Source organism: Haematobia irritans, chromosome 3, assembly GCF_050003625.1.
Source record: "Haematobia irritans isolate KBUSLIRL chromosome 3, ASM5000362v1, whole genome shotgun sequence".
In the NCBI taxonomy this organism is placed as follows: Eukaryota; Metazoa; Arthropoda; class Insecta; order Diptera; family Muscidae; genus Haematobia; species Haematobia irritans.
In genome coordinates, this window is record NC_134399.1 from 214,132,008 (window position 1) to 214,143,860 (window position 11,853).

At 30.0% G+C, this 11,853-nt stretch overlaps 1 protein-coding gene across 1 annotated transcript; it reads right to left on the reverse strand.

The window, feature by feature from the left end:
* Positions 1–1,007: 1,007 nt before the first annotated feature.
* LOC142232037 (pancreatic triacylglycerol lipase) lies at positions 1,008–11,202 on the reverse strand. Its single transcript, XM_075302737.1, has 5 exons — positions 10,719–11,202; positions 6,965–7,230; positions 2,855–3,484; positions 2,613–2,781; positions 1,008–2,544 (listed from the first exon to the last, which is right to left on the reverse strand). The coding sequence occupies exons 1-5, from the start codon at positions 10,834–10,836 to the stop codon at positions 2,114–2,116; spliced, it is 1,614 nt and encodes a 537-aa protein (XP_075158852.1). The 5' UTR covers positions 10,837–11,202; the 3' UTR covers positions 1,008–2,113.
* Positions 11,203–11,853: the final 651 nt, after the last annotated feature.

The window sequence follows — 11,853 nt, forward strand, 5'->3', positions numbered from 1 at the left end:
TGATGACGGTTGCCAAGATACGTTATTTATCATATTAGGTGATGTGAAAGAGATATCTAGCGAACTGCTGTAATCACTCATAATTCTCGTGGGAGCCTCTTCTTTCACAGTGCGAAATGTGGAGTCAAAGCTAAGCCTCTCAGTTCATTACCAAGGAGAGAATACCAAAGTTAATGGTTGACATTTAAACCTCTTAGAACATCTACCAACCGGCGGTATACACACGTTGTATATCTGTATCTTGGCAGGCCCAGACTTAACTGCATTGCATGTAAGGGTCACTAGTGCCTGACACAAGCGAGATAGGTATATACACCACGGAACGGTGCAATATGAAAGCCAGGCCTCAATCTCCTATCCTTGTGCGATCCTTACATAGTACATTGTAACCCATCACAATGGCGCAAGCTACAGATGGTATTTAGCTTCGTCTGATATGGAAAATTAAAAATCAAGAAAACGTTTGATGACTAAATGAATGTGATGGGAATTCTAATATTTTTCAAACAATTCAGTTGATGTATGCTAGAAAATCTTAACTCAACTTATATTCTTGTCGAAGGGTTAGGTTAGGTTTAGGTTAAGTGGCAGCGGGCTCACTTAGACTATTCAAGCTCTGGTAGGAATCATCGCCGATCATCGTCGTTTTTAAAGGATATCAGATTAGCGTATATTCAGAAATGCCAATTACGGGGGACATACGAGAAGCAAAGGCGAGGACGGCTTCAGAAATAATGGTGCACACAACAAAATATATTTTTTTCTTCAATTACGAAATTAATTGATCCAATTAATTTTTTATTGAAATGTCTTCAACCACAGAAATGATAGTATCAATCACCAAAGTCATTAAACCGTTAATTGGTCTAATAAAAAAATGTATTGATACAACTAATTTTTGTGATTGATTTTTTTTTGAATCAATTAAATTTTTTAAAACTCAATTAAAAATTTAATTGGAAACAATTTCGTGATATTTTTTCTGTATGATTGATAACAAATAAATATTTTGATATTTCATTAAAATTAATATTATCTTCTTTTTATTTTATTTTCTTAAATTATGGTCATTAGTTTTCAATATATATTTTTTCAATTACAAATAGTTCATAAATAGTGCAATATAATAAGTAAATGATAATCAGTTAAATATTAATAAATATTCAGAAAGGTAGTATTTGTTTTATTCTTATTAATATAACAAAAATTTTCTAATATGAATGTTTTATGTGAATTAGATTTTTCTCCAATAAAACAAACACTTTTAAGGCATCATTAGAAACAACACATTGTCCAACATTATTGTTTAAAATCAAATAGAATAGAATCAAATAGAAATTTGTACAAAGTGTTCATTTAGAAATAAGCCAATTTATCTAATTGGATTTTTTTTAAATATAAATATAAGCATATATAGTTCTCATAAATATTAATTAACTTATTTTTGTATTTATGACATTATTTACAAGTGAAAGATCTAACCAAACAAGCACAAACCTTTTGGGACATTTATTATTATGAGCGTATAGCGCTATTAAATTATGGTGTGTGAAAAATCCTTGAATTCAAACAGCTTACAAAGGTTTGTATTTGTTTGCTAGTGTAAGAAAGTGCATTGTGTAAATTTCAGAGTATACTTTTAGGAGGAAAATAATTATAGCCAATAAATACCGTTAATAAAAGTGGGGGAATAATTTAATAACGAATTTTTTCTGTATATAAATATATAGCCAAAACACAAACCTCATGGAAAATGGTTATGACATTTGCTGAAAATCTCTTTGTAAATTGAAATGGGATATTTGGTAATAAGGGTATATTTCCCAAATGGGGAAGTTTTTCAGACATTTTCGTTTAGGATTGTGCCTACGATGAGGTTTGTTTCCTGGATAAAGCTTTGGTGCTGCGCTACAAATTTCTTCGAAGCACCCAGTCTTTTTAGTTCAGCATTTTCGCTTGTAGAGGGACCAAATATTGAAAACGATTTCTTTTTTGTCTTTTCCTCAAATGCGAATTTTGATGACTTTCTTAAAATTATATATAGTGGCAGGTATTTTGTGTTTTTTTTGGGAATTTTTCCTAATAAATTCCCTTTAGTAGTTATGTGGTTTCCCTATTTATGTGAGGAATTGTGGCAATACGATTCATGCATTATATTTTCACTACCGGCAATAACTGCAGATGATTCATTGATGGGACATAGCTTGAGATATACATGAGGTGACTCCAATGATTCTACAACAATGTACGATATAAATATTCGTGGTGAGGTCAGTAGACGCCATGTTAAGGGATTAAATAGACTCGTTTGATATTCCCAATAGACACTGGCATATACGGGATCCTTAATGTGATGACCCACCACCAAGCTGGAATACTCAAAGCCGGGTTCAAAGAATTGTGGATCTGATGTAAATTGCATTTTCTCTGTTGTTTGTTTGTAGCTTTTACCATGGAGACGTACAGATAGGGTACCAATTTCACCACCATGGGTTGTACTCTGATCATGAGCCGAAATTCGCACAGTTATTTTATAATGATGGCCTAAAAATTGTGAAATTGATACAAAAGTTAGCAAATTATTTTCAATTTCCAGAAAATAAAATACTTACGACAGAAAGGAGCCTTATCAGCAGTCATCAAATATAGACTAGGAGGCTTTTTGACATCAAGTTTTCGGGCCCTAACCAAGGGACGATAATCCTCAAAGCTATGGAAACCCATTCGCAGACATTGTTTACCATTTTCATTACAACGTGAACATTTGCCTTCTTTGAAGCTCTGTAAATAAAACACAAATCATTAACAAATCATTAATAAGAAGTTTCTGTTGATTTCTCCTCCAAAAACCTACCTCAAATGAATCACAGGTTATACCCATAAAAGGACATTTGCTTCCTATACTCTCCGTGAAATATTGATAACTTCTCAAGTGATTGCAACCCAAAAATTGTTGCATATTCTCGAATACAGTATTTTCACGGTTACGCATATATTCCTGCAATTTTATATCACATCCTGGCATACTTATACCGCCATTGGGATAAAAATCCAAATGGCCAATTCTCTGATAGAGACCCAAACCACCCACAAGATTGGCATCGGTGTGAATGATATCGACAAAATGAGCATCGGAACGGTCCAAACGTACAATATGATCGGTTTCAGCAAACAATGGTGCTGCCGGATCCAAGCCTGTGATACGAGCCAGTTTTAAATTGAAATCCTTTTGTAGATGTGTCCCAGCATAACCGGCCAAATGTGACCCCAGTGAGTGGCCAATGAAATGAACTTTATGCAAATTATCCATACCCAATTCTTCATAGATCATATGGATGACATGAGCTGTAATGGCACCCACTAGACGAATATTGGCTACAGCTTGAACATATGGTGGACTTGAACCACCACCCCAATCGATGAGAACAACAGCTGCTTCGCCTTCGGGTTCGTGTTTCAGCAAAGTTTTTCCCATTTCAATCATCTGGAAAGGAAATTGTTTGATATTCAATAAATATTTTGTAAAACGTAAATTTTATAAAAAACAAAAACTTGGTCAAAATAGTTGCCACTGGTGCCACAAATAAAATTTTAAAAAATGTTATTTCTATAGAAAATTTATTTCTATAGCAAATTTAAAAAAAAAATATTTCTATAGAAATTTTTTTTTTCAACATTTTATTTCTATATAAAAAATTTTTCAACATGTTATTTATATAAAAAATTTTTGTCAAAATTTTCAAAATTTTATTTCTCTAGAAAATTTTTAACAATTTTATTTCTATAGAAAAGTTTGTAAACAATTGATTTCTATAGCAAAATTAAAAAAAAAAATATTTCTATAGATTTTTTTTTCAACATTTTATTTATATAGAAAATTTTTGTCAAAATTTTATTTCTATAGAAAATTTTGTCAAACTTTTATTTTTTGGTAATTTTGTCAAAATTTTTTTCTTTGGAAAATTTTGTTAAAACTTGATTTCTGTAGAAAAATTATGTCAAAATTTTATTTCTATACACAAATTTTGTCACAATTTTACTTTTATAGAAAATTTTGTCAAAAATTTATTTTTATAGAAAATTTTGTCAAAATCTTATTTTTATAGAAAATGTTGTCACAGTTTTATTTCTATAGAAAATTTTGTAAAAATTTTATTACTATAGAAAATTTTGTAAAAATTTTATCTCTATAGAAAATGTTGTCAAAATTTTATTTCTATAGAAAATTTTGTCAAATTTTTTTTCTATAGAAAATTTTGTCACAATTTTATTTCTATAAAATTTATTTCAATTTTATTTCAAAATTTTATTTCTATAAAAATTTTGTCAAAATTTTATTTCTATAGAAAATATTGCCAAAATTTTATTTCTATGGAAAATGTTGTCAAAATTTTATTTCTACAGAAAATTTTTCAAAATTTTATTTCTATAGAAAATTTTGTCAAAATTGTATTTCTATAGAAAATTTTCTCAAATTTTTATTGGCCTACTTTTAATGACACATTTCGTTAATATATCGAAACTTTTTTATTAGTGTGCTATCAGTGTACTGTATTTCTGATTTATCCTATCCTAGTAATTTTTGTGAAAATTTTATTTCTATAGAAAATTGTGTTAACATTTTATTCCTATAGAAAATTTTGTTAAAATTGTATTTTTATAGAAAATTTTGTCAAAATTTTATTTCTATAGAAAATTTTGTCAAATTTTTATTTCTATAGAAAATTTGATCAAAATTTTATTTCTATAGAAAATTTTGTCAAAATGTTATTTCTATAGAAAATTTTGTCAAAATTTTATTTCCATAGAAAATTGTGTCAATTTTTTTTATAGAAAATTTTGTCAAAATTTTATTTCTATAGAAAATTTTGTCAAAACTTTATTTCTTTAGCAAATTGTCAATTTTGTCAATTTTTTTTATAGTAAATATTGCCAAATTTTATTTCTTTAGCAAATTTTGTCAAATTTTTTTTTCTATAGAAAATTTTGTCAAGTTTTTATTTCTATAGAAAATTTTGTCAAAATTTTATTTCTATAGAAAATTTTGTCAAAATTTTATTTATATAGAAAATTGTGTCAAAATTCTATTTCTATAGAAAATTTTTGTCAAAATTTTATTTCTATAGAAAATTTTGTCAACATTTTATTTCTATAGAAAATTTTGTCAACATTTTATTTCTATAGAAAATTTCGTCAAAATTTTATTTGTATAGAAAATTTTATTTCTATAGAAAATTTTGTCACAAATTTATTTTTATAGAAAATTTTGTCAAAAATTTATTTTTATTGAAAATGTTGGTCAAAATATTATTTCTATAGAAACTTTTGTCACAATTTTATTTCTATAGAAAATTTTGGTCAAAACATTATTTTATTAGAAACTTTTGTCAAAATGTTATTTCTATAGAAAATTTTATCACAATTTTATTACCATAGAACACTTTTTCGAAATTTTATTTCAATTTTCTCAAACTTTTATTGGCTCGCTTTTAATGACACATTTCGTTATTATAACGAAACTTTTTTTATTAGTGTACTATCAGTGTACTGCATTTCTGATTTATCATATTCTAGTAATTTTTGCCAAAATTTTATTTCTATATAAAATTTTTGTCAAAATTTTATTTCTATAGAAAATGTTGGCAAAATTTTATTTCTGTAGAAAATTTTGTCAAAATTTTATTTCTGTAGAAAATTTTGTCAAAATTTTATTTCTATAAAAAATTTTGTCAAAATTTTATTTCTATAGAAAATATTGTCAAAATTTTATTTCTATAGAAAATTTGGTGAAAATTTTATTTCTATAGAAAATTTGGTGAAAATTTTATTTCTATAGAAAATTTTGTCAAAATTTTATTTCTATAGAAAATTTTGTCAAAATTGTTTTTCTAAGAAAATTTTGTCACAATTTTATTTCTATAGAAAATTTTGTCAAAATTTTATTTCTATAGAAAATTTTGTCAAAATTTTATTGCTATAGAGAATGTTGTCAAAATTTTATTTCTATAGAAACTTTTGTCAAAATTTTATTTCTATAGAAAATTTTGTCAAAATTTTATTTCTATAGAAAATTTAGTCATAAATTTATTTCTATAGAAAATTTTGTCAAAATTTTATTTCTATAGAAAATTTTTGTCAAAATTTTAGTTCTTTGGAAATTTAGTTAAAATTTTATTTCTATAGAAAATTTTGTCAAAATTTTATTTCTATGGAAAATTTTGTCAAAATTTTATTTCTATGGAAAATTTTGTCAAAATTTTATTTCTATAGAAATTTTTGTCAAAATTTTATTTCCATAGAAAATTTTGTCAAAATCTTATATCTGTAGAACATTTTACGCTCAAAAACAAACCCAGCCAAATACATTCAAATCGATGATTTGAGTTTGGCAAAGGAAAAGAGATATGCTGGCAAAAGAGATATGTTTAGGCAGTAGCCGACTATCAAACCCTTTTTCGGGAGGTTCAAGTGTAGTTCACTTTGGGTTGAGTGAATTACCCGAATTTATTCTGATAATTGGTTGATAGTTTTGCTGCAAGTAGAGGATGCTGATGAGGAATGTGGTAATTCCGAAACAGCTGTACATCCAACCATCTTGCAGTCTATAGGGCTTTGCCCAAATAAATTTGACAAGCATAGTTTTCCTCTGTTGGTTAAGCTACACTTGTAGTTTAGTCAATGCATGGCTTTAAGCTGAGATTAAAACCAAAAAAAAAAACAACAATAACTATCTATAGAATTTTTGTTCAAAAGTTTATTTCTATAGGCGATTTTGTCAAAATTTTATTTCTATGGAAAATCTTCTCCTTAGTTATTCCGAATTCTAGATCAAAAAATTCAGTATCTATGAATATAAATATGGTTTACTTTTTTCTATAAAACATTGGCAAAATCTCGATGGTCATTTCTATTGGGGTATTTCGCTTTAAATCTATCCGATCTATTTTACATTTCCCTGACTTACCCATGGTATAGCTCCTGATTCCAAATAGCCATGAGCAATGAAATACAATTTTCCATTTGGATTAATGCCCATAGAACGTATCGCATCTGGATCATTTAAGTCAATAAATTTGGGATTATCAAAAGCTCGCGTTGTATACAAGGTATAATGGGGCTCTATTTCTGATGGTTTCAGAGGATGGGCATTTATGGGTCTTGTCTTTGTATTCCAAGGACCATTCAGGGGAAAGCAACCATAAACACCATAACACTTTACTTCATTCACATCTGAAAAAGACAGCGAGAAGAAAATACGAATACAAAATGTGAGAAAAAAATGTTGCAAAAATTTATTCTTATCTCTCTAATGGAATATACAAACAAACATTAAAATAAAATAAATTTATACATAGTACTCTTGATATACTCATTCACGGAGTAGATGAGTGCTGAACACCCAATAGTATAATAAAGATTTTTTTTTTAATAAATATATGTGTTCAATATGTTTAACACATAAAGTAATCAAGTTGTAGCTTTAACCCTTAAAGTAGATTTCCCAGAAGAGGTCATTGATAATCCACATGGATTTTAGTTTCAAAAAAGATTCACTGCTGATGTAGCTGATATTCATCTTTGATGAAAACTAATGTTGGGGGCTTGTGATTTGCTTGAATGGGGAATTATGTATTTTTCAATCCTATTTTAGTTTTGTTACTAAGGTCCAATACTTGCTATTCGCTGATATTCTTCACATAGTGCCCAATATAAGATTTAACAAAAATAGCAAGTTACCATAAAGTATTAATTTGTATAAATGCTCTCCATGTAGGTCTTATGAGGGAATTGTTTCATTAGGTATGTTCACCAATTTCTGCATTAAAATATTTCTCATAAAAATTTCTGGGGATCGGGTTATATGGGGGCTATGTATAATTATGGACCGATATGGACAAAGTTTTGCATATTTGTTAGACACCCTATACTAACACCACGTACCAAATTTCAACCGGATCGGATGAATTTTGCTCCTCCAAGAGGCTTCGGAGGTCAAATCTGGGGATCGGCTTATATGGGAGCTATATATAATTATGGACCAATTTTTGCATGGTTGTTAGGTACCACATACTAACACAACGTACCAAATATCAGCCGGATAGGATGGAAATTGCTTATTTTAGAGGCTCCGCAAGCCAAATCTGGGGATCGGTTTATATGGGGGATATATATAATTATGGACCGATGTGGACCATTTTTTGCACGCTTTTAAGAGACCAAATACTAACATCATGTACAAAATTTCAGCCGGATCGGATGTAATTTGTTTCTCTAAGAGGATACGCAAACCAAACCTGGGGATCGGTTTATATGGGGACTTTATTTAATAATGGGCGGATATGGACAAATTTTTGCATGTTTGTTAGAGACTATATACTAACACCACGTACCAAATTTCAACTAGATCGAATGAAATATTCTTATCTTAGAGGCTCCGCAAGGCAAATATGGAGGTCCGTTTATAGCCCGTAAAAGTGGTCCAATATGGCCCATTTGCAATACCTTCCGACCTATATCAATAACAACTACTTGTGCCAAGTTTCAAGTCGATAGCTTGTTTTGTTCGGAAGTTAGTGTGATTTCAACAGACGGACGGACGAACATGCTTAGATCGACTCAGAATTTCACCACGACCCACAATATATATACCCCAGCAAAAAAAAATTGGAAATTGTTCCACAAACATTTCTTTTAAAGCCCATCCCAGAATCCCCCATCGAGTTTTTTCAACTTCCGATGCAGTCCTTTTGGACAAGTCCACAAACATTTCTTCTAAAGCGCATCGTGGGATCCACCAATAATTTTTTTCACTTCCGATGCAGTCCTTTTGGACAAGTGCACCAACATTTCTTCTAAATAAAGCGCATCTTGGGATCCCCCAATGATTTTTTTCTACTTCCGATGCAGTCCTTGTGGAAAGAACGCAATCAAGCTATTTTAAGTGCAAATTTTGTATAATTAAATTTTACAAAAAATAGAAAACTAATAAAAAAACTAAAAAAAAATAGAAATTAATAAAAAAAGGAAAAAAAAAATAATTAAAAAAAACTAAATTTCATGGGATTCAACCTGTGCCGTTTGACTTTTTCGCTTCCATGGAAGTTCTTTTGAGAAGGTTTTACAAATTACGAGAATTTTGAATTTTACGAAAATATATGCCGAATATAAAAAATAAAAATGATGCATGGCATAAGAAATATTTTTTTAGAAAAATATTTGATAAAAAAATTGCCGCTGGTGAGATTTGAACCTACGTTTCTTATTTTTTTCGTTCATACTAATAAAGAACACCTCGAGAAGCAATTAGAATGTTATTCCTTGGTGTCGTATTACGATAATATCACAAACATTTGAATTGACCTTTCGACGCTTTATGTTCAATGACGTTTGTGGCTGAGTGTGCTAAGGCGTTCTGTTATGGTGCCAGCAAACCCAGGTTCAACCCCTGGTCGGAGCGAAAAAGTTTTTCAAATTGTAAAAATTAGATAATAGGAAACTAATTGTGTAATAAAACATATTGATGAAAAAAAGTGAAATTGGTAAAAAAAATCGCTTTTTAAATTTCTTCATTCAAATTAATTTCCAGGGCACAACTTCTAAAGCAACGCAAAGGATCCAAAAAGGGAGTACTTCCGTCCTATGACAAGCCCATGTATTCATTCATTGGAGATGATCCAAGTTTGCACTACTTCCGGGTCACAGATTGGGGATCCAAACTACTTTTTTTGAAGCTCTTTTTTTGCTGGGACGTTATGGGGTCTTACAGCAATATTTCGATGTGTTACAAACGGAATGACAAAGTTAATATGAAATTGAAAAAATGAATTAGAACAAATTAGGCCGAACAAAGCTTGTTGTCCTTTTTGGATTGGAAATTTTTAAAACTTTATTCACAGGCTACCTACAATCGCCATAAATGTTGATAGAAATGTCCAATAAATTCGAACTTTTGACAGGATGCAATTCACATCAATCCGAATAAAAAACAACGAACTCATTCAAAAAATGCTAAGTCCACATAGCGTACTCTGGAATGAGGACATCGATATGTTAGAATTTATTATGTTTGGGAAGTCAATGTTTCATAAAAATACAATTTTTTTCATAGCTTATTGCTATTGTGATCGTCTCACGAAAAGTATTTACTTTCGATAGGTGCCACCGGTGAAACCTTTCCAAACTTGAAAGGTTTCACCGTACTGATTAATGGCTAATAGGTGAATAGATTACGAAAGTATCATAGTCTTCAATAATAGCAAATATAAATTCATAAACAAAATAGATAATGCCATTAAATCAAAAAAAAAATCAAATGCAATCGTAAAACAAAATAACAAACGTGCGCACACTTTAGATGATAAATAATCCCCAAATGCAGTCATAGAGATAACCAAAAAAAAACACAAAACCTCTGAAAGTAATGCCGGTTATTAGCACAGGTACTTGCGGCTGATTGCAAATGTGCCAATTTAATGTTCACGTTGAATTACCAAAGAGTTTGTGGCAAACAACAACAAGACACAATCTTCTAGAGTTTTTCTCTGTAGGCAGTAATTTGGTATCAGCCATATAATCGAAGAATGACGTTTAAGTTTTTCTGTGGAATTCGTAAAGGAACTTTCGAGATGGATAACAATGTTTGTGGTGTACTTTTTAATAGTTTTTCTTGTTAAATAATTAACGTTTAGTTATTTGATGAATAAGGGGGAAGATCTTACCTGCTTTAGTCGAGGGGGGTAAATCGATTAGAGTATCCATGGCCGCTCTATTTGTGTGATTGGCCAAATACAGCATGGTCTGCAGCATCAGACCACCAGTGGAATTTGCAACATACATTGTGCTGCTGTTGAAATATTTTATGGCTCAGTTGGCGGGATAATTATGTTTTGGTGGATTCCTTAGAAAGGTTAAATTACCTTGAAATCCTTTATTTATTGGGGAGATGGGTATATATGTCTTGAGTTCTCTTTGATATTTATTTCTTTTTTAATTTTCACTTATAATTTAATTTTCTTATTACACTCCTTTTTCATTTGAAAAATATATATTTATTTCTTATAAAATAATTTCATTTATTAACATATTTATCTTTGAATTGTTTCCTTAGGCACTTGTTTATTATTTTTAGCTTTCACTATCTTTCCGTTCTTTCTTCTTTGGTTTTTTTTTAACAACCTTTTCGTATGAAATGCACCGCTATACTGAGATTGATTTGTGGTCTTGAAGGAATTTTATACTGATAGCTAGACAAGTTCCTCTGAGGCTCTCTTGGCCTCTCTCTGCATCTCACAACCAGTGGGGGTATTCCTATGTTTTGCTTTTGTTTACAGATCAATGGCTTCAAATCAAGCCCCCCAATACGGTTTTCAATAAGCATTTCTCTTTTTCTCTGTGGCCCACTAAAAGAGAGGCTCATTGTAGTAGCTGTGCAAAGAGAGTTTGAGGTTAAAGTACAATTATTTTCAGAGTAAACATTAGTCCTCTCGTCATCGCTCTTTATCAGTGAAGGAATGTGTTTTTCTTCAATTTGAATTTGATTGATAATATTGCCGGTGTGAAGCGGTTTACAACAAATTGTCTTTGGTTGCCTCGTGTGCGAGTGTATGTGTGAGTGTTTGTTTATGTGATCTTTTCACATCACCTGTAGGTTACAGTGGGTATTTGTTGTGGTTACAGATGCTACAACTGCAATATTTTTACCACACGCTATGAAATATCAAGGGCGTCACGTATGTACACTGACAAAAAGTTGAATCAGAAAATTTTTGACTATGAAATTCACAACAATTTGCAAACTTTTCAAACGCGTGAAAGATAGGTTAAAACTTGATATTTTAAAAATGCTATGTTATT